Source organism: Ochotona curzoniae, unplaced genomic scaffold (assembly GCF_017591425.1).
Source record: "Ochotona curzoniae isolate NIBS_2020 unplaced genomic scaffold, NIBS_Ocur_1.0 scaffold_2476, whole genome shotgun sequence".
Taxonomy (NCBI): Eukaryota; Metazoa; Chordata; class Mammalia; order Lagomorpha; family Ochotonidae; genus Ochotona; species Ochotona curzoniae.
The window spans coordinates 7,060,815-7,069,070 of record NW_024467095.1 but is presented as its reverse complement, the minus strand read 5'-3'; the positions used below and the strand labels follow the sequence as shown (position 1 = coordinate 7,069,070).

The 8,256-nt window shown below is 47.1% G+C and overlaps 1 protein-coding gene across 2 annotated transcripts in view; it reads left to right on the top strand.

Annotated features, from left to right (window-relative positions):
* Nucleotides 1-4,346: 4,346 nt before the first annotated feature.
* CAPZA2 (capping actin protein of muscle Z-line subunit alpha 2) overlaps nt 4,347-8,256 on the top strand; it is a 36,933-nt gene continuing 33,023 nt past the window's right edge. The window contains exon 1 of one of the 2 annotated variants that reach the window (XM_041002481.1): nt 4,347-4,451. In XM_041002481.1, coding sequence (XP_040858415.1) covers nt 4,413-4,451 — 39 coding nt within the window. In that variant the 5' untranslated portion in view covers nt 4,347-4,412. The remainder of the gene's footprint in view (nt 4,452-8,256) is intronic. The other variant, XM_041002482.1, reaches the window with a different exon arrangement.

Below are 8,256 nucleotides of genomic sequence, written 5' to 3'. Positions count from 1 at the left end.
TTTACTATTTAAAAGATATTTATTTTGTATATTCAAAAAGAACAGTGTCAGAGAGAGTGGCCTTGAAACTCCATCCAGGCCTTCCGTGTGGTTGGCTGGGACGCAAGAACTGGAAGCATCATCTGCTCCTTTAATGGAGCCTTCCTCATATGGATGCCTACATGGCCCTGCCATGGGCCCCACCAGGAAGAAACTACTATATCAGTGAACTCTTTTCTAGCCCCAGAAAACTTTCTTCAGACCCCTGATCTTGGAGAGAGGGTTGTATTTTACCCTGTATCCAGGCTGGCCTTCCAAAACTAATGGTGGCACTGAGTGTTTCCTGTAGGCTTAGATAGCAAACCTACCTGGTTAAGTAAGGAGACCTAGCCTTATCCTCCTTGAACTGACTCCTGGTCAATGTATCTGACCATCTGAGCCCACGTTCTAGGACTGACAGTTCCAGTTCAGTGTTTTCCCAGGACTCGGTCACAGTCTTGCCTTCTGGCTTTCCCCAGCAAGTCCTTACAGATTCTTTGCAAACCTGAAGCCAGATTATATCCTAGGTTATGTATTCAACAACAGAGTCCTCTTGCCCCGCACAGGGCAACGAGCTAGAGCAGCTCGAGGTTCTAAGCAGCTTGTAGCACCACTTATGTGTAAATCAGTGTTGACAAATAGTAAAACGTTTGAGAAAAAAGAATGATACACATTGAATTTGTGACAGTGTTTACATTTTGGGAGGGTGGGATAGGGTGAGGAGAGTGACAATAGGTTAGAAAATACAGGAAACCTTAACTGTACATGTAATGCTTTATTCCTTTTTAACACCAGCACCAAGCAAATGCAAGCAATGCAAGGTAGCATTTCCTATAGCTGGACTGCGGGTATATAGGTGTTTATTATACTCATTCATCTCTAGGCCCACTTGCATTTTTGGAGAAGTCCAGAGTAAAATGAAATTTATTTTAGGGGTGAATGGGAGGTGGGGAGACTAGGCTGAAGACATATCCTAAAATCCATCCCTTTTATATGGGGTCCATGATTCTGACCTTCTTTGAAGCTAATGTCAGTCTTTGACAATTTCCTGGGTTCTGCCAGAAAGCGTTAGATCCTTAATTTGGATACGACTGATACTGTGACACATGGGAAGTCCAGCAACAAGAGTGTCAGCATATTTATATTAGTTCTCATTTTCACGGACAGTAAATGTGCTTACTCTTTGTTCTGGAGAAAAATACTGTTTTCTGGACAGTCTTCCTTTTTTCAAAACGATTTATTTATTTTTATTTGAAAGGCAGGTTTTACAGAGAAAGGAGAGACAAGAGAGAAAGGTCTTCCTCCTGCTGATTTCACTCCCTAAATAGCCAATAAGGGCCACAACTGAGCTAATCCGAAGCTGGGAGTCAGCTGCTTCTTCTAGGTCTCCATTGTGGGTACAGGAGTCCAAGAACTTGAGCCATCTTCTACTGCTTTTCCAAGCCATAAACAGAGACATGGATGGGGAGTGGAGCTACCAGGACACCAATTGTTACCCATATATGATGCCACACCACAGAATGGAGAATTAGCTGATTAGGCCACTACAAAGTTTTTCTTTTCAAAATAAGTGCAGAACAAAGAAAAGCCCTTCTGCTTGGTAAGATGTGCAGGACATTTTAAAAAATGATACTTTCTCTGTTTCTATTTCTGTGACTTTCAAACATGATGGAAATAAACGAATTTTTAAAAACAGTAGGAATTCTAATAGGTAGACTTCTGTATGGTAAGAATATTCCTACTTATTTTTTGTTCATCAGAAAGTAACAGATTATGAAGTGATGAAGAAAAATTCCTGAAATGTCCTAACTTTAATTCCAAGGGCTGGAGAATGGAGGAAGGGAAGACAAAGGACGTTGAACAGCTAAGAGCTGTGTGCCAAGGCAACAACAAAGAGCGTTCCATATTCCTGAATACCTGGTGAAGCTTTGACTGAAAGATCAGCTGAGTGACCACCAGGTCTCACTACGTGTCATAAGTGAACGAACTTTCTGGACTACACAACTCAACCATCGTCAAAACACCAATGCTTCTTGTGCAGTTCCCGTCTAGCTGTGCCACCTCTCTTCTCTGTAGTCAGTGCAGGCTCAATGTAAACAATTTCCTTCTTTGGAGGGAGAGAGAGGGAGAGAAAAGGAAAGAGGGAGAGAGAAGAGGAGAGATTACGTGAGACCTCTTTCTCCAAATTTTTGTCATAGAATTGCTCTTGGCTCCTATATCCAGCCCACTCTCCTCTGTTGCCATTTAGCCTGGCTGCTCTTGGCTAGGGACTCGGCCCAGGACCTCGTCTTTTGCTGGCTAACACCTGTTCGCAGTTCTACAAATCCCTGTGTATCAAAGATTTCTCAGTCTCAAATGTTCCAGTTTAATACAAGAATATAGTAGGTTTCTCCTTGCAGTCATATCATGTATATCATGTTTCATGAGATGGCTTAAGGGGTTACATGTACCCCACGATTCTGTAATTTCCTTTCATTGTATCAGGAAGCTGGCACTGGGAGGTTACTGAAGAAAAAAAGATCAGAAATTACACAGAATTTCTGGTGGTATTGCTGTGGAAACCACATGTCAAGCATCACCTAGGTTACAATCATAAACATACTCCGAGTCAAATTCTTGCAAGCATTATCAGACTTGAGTGAAGTTTCCAGAGGAAGAGCACAGCCAGTGAAGCCGCCGACATTCACCGAGCACTCATGGTTTACTAATGGCACAGTGTGATATTAGGTGTTGCTAACTCAAGTGAAGAGAAAGCAAACAAAACCCAAACTCAGAAGTCCTGCTGACTTTAGCAGTACAAGAGAGCTGAACTGTCACTCAGATTTCAGACAGGAAGGAAGAAATACATCAGAGTAGAAAGGAACATGATGCTTACAGGAAGATGACGAGTTCCCAAGCCTAGCTAGGTGACTGAGAAACTGAATGACACTGGACAAATCATTTAACCTGGATTTTCTTCCTTCAGTGGAATGGGTCTAAAAATATGAATAAGCACCTTATTTCAGGAGGTTGCAATGAGGAATTCTCTTGTAAACTTGCTGTTAATTATTTATTCTCCTCTGTGTCTTCTCCCTAATGTTTCGCCCTCCAGAGGACACAGCCGCTTTAGCCTGCGTGTGAACATTCAGTAAATTACTTGTTTCAATGTCCTGTGGGACAGCATAACAGCTAAAACCACTGCCTACGACACCAACCTCCCATACAGAAGCAGGCCCCACATCCCAGTGGGAAAAGGAGAAGGGGAGAGGAGAGAACCTTCTACAAACGTTCCCGACAGCCAGGGCTAAGCCCAGGAACTCAGCCTCGGGCCCAGGGACTCCGGCACTTGAGCCATAGCTGCTGGCCCCCAGCGTGCCCGTTAGCAACAGGCAGGACCCAGCAGGTCAGCTGAGACTGGAACCCAGAGCCCTGCGTCCTGGCTTCTGGGGTTTCCACTGTACCCAGGCTGTCCCCCAGAAGCCGACCTCACAGAGCAGCACACGCGCCAGACACTTAAAAAAACATGATTGGTGGCATCTTTACTCTCCTGTAAATCTGTAGTTTCAAAAAGACTGCCAGATGTCACAGGTGAGAAAAGAACATTGAATAAAATCAGAAAATAATGGGTGCTTCTTCAATGTCTGTGAAAGGCTTGTTAGGACTTGCCCTCTTCCAAAACTGTTATTTATCTACAATTCAGATTTTCCTGTGTGCCGGGTACGGTAGGATCCCTGCCTGCCAGTGTCCCCTGCAGGGCCTCCCCCAACGGCTGTGTGTGTGTGTGTGTGTGTGTGATGAACAGGTAAAGTCAGCTTTCCCAAAAGAGAGGGTTGTCTTCCATTTACGGCAGAGATGAACATAGTCCCCGGGACACAATAAAACCCACAAATATCTGTTGAAAGAAGAAATCAACTTAGCAAACACAGTCTTCACAATCATGGACTGGGGTTGTGTGTGTTTAGTTGAATCCAAGCCGAGTATTTTTCCAGCACTTAAAAAATGTTTTTTTTAAAAAGCCCCCTCTTTGTACACTGTTTCACATTTGGAACTGGCAGAATTCAGGCCTTGATGGGAACGAAATCAAGAGCTCAGAATGTACTCGTCGCAGACGGGGTCCATATGGTCACCGCCGGGGAACAGAACCCGGCACGCCAGCGGATGCCGACCAGCCTGCGGCAGGCGGAGCCAACAGACCCCGCCCCCTCCCGGCGGCCAGGGCGCCCGCGCACGCGCAGCGCGGCGGCCCGGCCCCCTCAGGGCCCGGCTGCGGGAGGCGGGGCTCCCGAGGCGCGTGCGCGGCGGCCCGGACGGCGGGCCCCTCCCTTGGCGGGGGCGCGCGGCACGGAGGACCGCACCGAGAGGGGGAAGTCAGGTGGCCGCCGCCGCCGCCGCCACGGTCTGTCGCCAGAAGGAAGATGGCGGATCTGGAGGAGCAGTTGTCTGATGAGGAGAAGGTACGAGCCGCGGGGGCGGCGGCCGAGGCTGCGGGCCCCGAGCCGGGAGAGCCGCGGCGTGTCAGCCCCGCGCGGACGGGGCCCTCGAGCCGGCGGGCTGTGCCCTCGGCTGCCCCTTCCTCCCCCGCCCGGCCCTGACCGTGAGCCGAGGGCCGCGCGCGGGGGGCTGGTGTCTGACGGGGCCTGCCTGCGCCGCTCCTTGTAGGGTGTGTGTGTGTGTGTGTGTGTGTGTGTGCGCGCTCCGAAAATAGGAAGCGGGCGGCGGCGGCGGGCCCGGCGCGGTGGGCGGGGGGCGCGAGCCGAGGGCGGCGGCCGTGCGGGGGTGGGCTGCGGTCGAGGGGGTCCGGGGGTGCCCAGGGACTCTGGGGTGCCGCCGGGGGTCTGTGTCCCGGGCCTGGGAGCGACCCCGGGGCCCGACCTGGAGCTTCGCGGGGAGCTGAGGGGGGGAAGGGGAGAAACCCGCTTAGGAAGCAGACCTTCACTTGTGCCTTGTGCACCCCCCTGCTCCGCCCCATCGCCGAAATGCTGCTTTTCCTCCTCCTCCTGCACGGGTTTCCCTTTATCTTCTTCACTTTCGTTGGGGGAGCCGTGCAAGCTCCATGTTCCCTGCGAGGGAGCGGAGTTGCCCACAAAAATAAAAAAAACAAGGACCCTCGCCTTTGGTTTTTTTGCTTTTTGGTGGTTTTTCTTTCTGCCCCAGGTGCGCTGGGGCTGCTGGGTGGCACCCTGTATCTTCCTGGTGAGACTTCTTCTCGAGGAGGTGGTGTGAGTCCCCGTGTGCTAGGTGCTGTGACAGCAGTGGAACCAGATGAGCGGCTTCAGCCCTCAGACGTGTAAAATAAGAAATCTGATCGTAGAACGAGTTCTCTCTTCGCCCTTTCCCTTGGGCTGCCGGGTAAAGGCCTGATGCTTCTCTGCGATGGGTGGGGTGGGGAGGAATCCTAATAATTTTTTTTTTTGAGTATTTCCTGGAGAGGACATAGGCCCGTCTCAGACTTCCAAGTAACTAACATGGTAGGAGTTGTGACCGCTTGGGACATGCCTGGCTTGAGCCGTGCCACGCGCCTGTGTCCTCAGGAAGGTTTTGTCGGCAATGCATGCAGTTACATGATGGTGTTTCAAAAACTCGAATGTCAGCCGAGAGGCGTTCTTCAATGGCAACCCTCTATCCTGTTTTTATTTTCTGTGTTCTCACATCAAAATCCAAGGTTCTCTTTCCCCTAGGTTTAAATTCGGTTTTAAAAATGTTTTCTCTCTGTTAAGTGGTAATGAAGAACAACCACCAAAAAAAAGTGGAGACAGCAACACAGTTCTCCATAATCCGCGGGCCCAGCCGGCCGGTGCCATGGAAGCTGCTGGGCACTGTTCACATGTGTGGTATTGGTAAACAAGGCCGTGCTGCAACGGAACCTGGGCATGAGCACGCACACGTACGCGCTGAAGTAGTGCTAAGGTTGTCAAGGAGGTCGTTGTGCTTGTATTCCATCATTCTGAAGTGGTTATTAGTAGTTCAAGTGGATAAAAATGGAGCCGGGGAGGGAGTACTCAGTGTGGGAGTCAATGCAGACCCGCCATGTGTTGCCAAGGGCCGGGTAGCACATCAAGATGCCAGGATCCCTGGTGATCTGGCACCTGGGAGCACCACGTGGGGGGGCAGGAGAGGCGTCTGTGGCCTGCCGGCGCAGTGCTGGTTCAGCCAGTGAGCGTTCCTGATGTGAATTGGCGGTGGGATATTGGGATCTTTGTGAAAATAATCTACAGATGTTTTACTTGTAGATTTCATCCCTGAGTCTACTCATTTAAGGAAAAATAGTTCATGAAGTAGAATTTTAATACTCTTCAGTTATCAAAATGTTCTTTTCAGTTTTCCAGGGAGAAGGATGTTGGTGGGGATATTTTAAAGTCACATTTAAGTCATGCTACTCTTCCTGCTCCTTTATCAGTTTGAAAAATAAGCTTTTTGTAGTATTAGTTCTAAATATGGTCTAAGGGAGGGGAGCTGTTAAAAATAGATGAGTGTAAAGCCGTACTTTGTATATTCCTGCTCAGAGTATTCCTGTTTGTTGTAAACTAGAAGTAGGTGGTTTTATCATTTCACTGATGAGTGAAGTGAGGTTTTGAGAGTTTTAGCAGGGTAGAAAGTGTTGAAGTGGCACCTAGACCCAGGATTGTCAGAGTTCAGAGGTCATGCTCTTGTACCATGTCCATTCAACAGCAGCGATTATGGGAACCTCCTCTGGGTTTGTCTCGTTACTTTTGATTTTTTTTGACAGTTTATTTTTAAAAAGGAGAAGCAATGGTTCTTATAAATAAAATCTGTAGATATCAAAGAGAACAAAATTTATTATTTAGTCATTTAAATATTTATACTACTGGTGTAATTTTATATATGCCTTATAGTAGGCGGCATCTTAGAAATTGATCTAGAATAATAGCTTTGCTTTTAAAAATGCACAATTACTTTTTGAGGATACCACTATGAAACTTAATAACCTCTTCTCTTTTGGCCACAGGGTTAAGAGGAAATAAATTTAGCTGAAGAAGCACAATGAAGTTCTTTAAAGCTATTAATTCACTGCCGTGTGTCCCTCAGACTTCTCACATAGAGGAACTCCAGGCCAAAACAGTTCACACTCACTGTTCCTGGGTCAGCTGCGTGACACAGAAAAGCAGAATTGTGAATTTGAAATTGTAATGCAAGGTTTAAACTAAAAGAACCATTCCAAGCCACTCTAAAGGAGAAACACTTCCTGAAGGAACATAGTTGTTAATGGCAAAGGATCTTTTTTTATTATTATTATTATTTTTTATTATTATTATTCCTATAACCCCTCTGCCTTCCCCTAGCAATTAGAAGAATCTATTTCCGTAGCTGCAACCTGTATGTCTTGGTAGTTGTGCCCTACGTGCATGGCTCTAGCTGTGACTTCTTTCCTGAACCTCAACACTGGTCATGTATTTTGATCTGCTGGTGCTTGTTACAGGCGTTAATGAGATGTGTTCAAGTGGAGCCAGAAGTAAATTTATAAACTTTTTTTTTTTTTGCCTTCATGAACTACTTACTTTTCTGTCTTATTTCATTTCTCCAGCTTTATTTTAACATTTTTTTCCTTTACCATATTACTTAAATTTGATTTCTAAATGTGGTCACTTCTGTCATCAAAGTGTGTCTTTTCCATGTACTTCTCGCTTGAAAGTTTAATTATTTGTATTAATATATGGTTCGTTACCTCTTGGTTGACCAGATGATTAAATTAATGTTGTTTGGTAACAAAAATTCACTGAATGAAGTGTGGCTATTCTGTGACAACAGTTAGAAAAGAAAGTCGGAGCAGGATCTGTGGGTAGAGGGCATGTCTCCTGCGTGTTCTTTCCCTGCAGCACTTGGACTGTTGAGTAACAAAGTGTACACTGAGCTTTCAGCTCCCAGCATGGGAGCCGAGGTCTCTGCCCTTGCCTCTTTGTGACTGGATCCCTAATGCTTTTGCCAGGAAGCCCAGCTCACTCGCTCGCTCTCTCCTTTTTTAAACTAGATTTATTTTATTATAAAGGCAGATTTTACCAAGATGGAAGAGAACCATCTTGCACCCACTGATTTGCTCCCCAAATGGCCCCAATGATCATGCTCAGTCAGTCTGAAGCCAGGCACTTTCCCTGGGTCTCCCTTCTTAGTGCAATAAGCAGAGAGGCGGATGGGAAGTGGAATAGCAGGGACATGAACTGGTACCAATAAGGGAGGCTGGCACGTCAGGGTGGAGAGTTAGCCTGCCCACACCATTGTGCTGGCCCCAGGAAGCCTAACTTT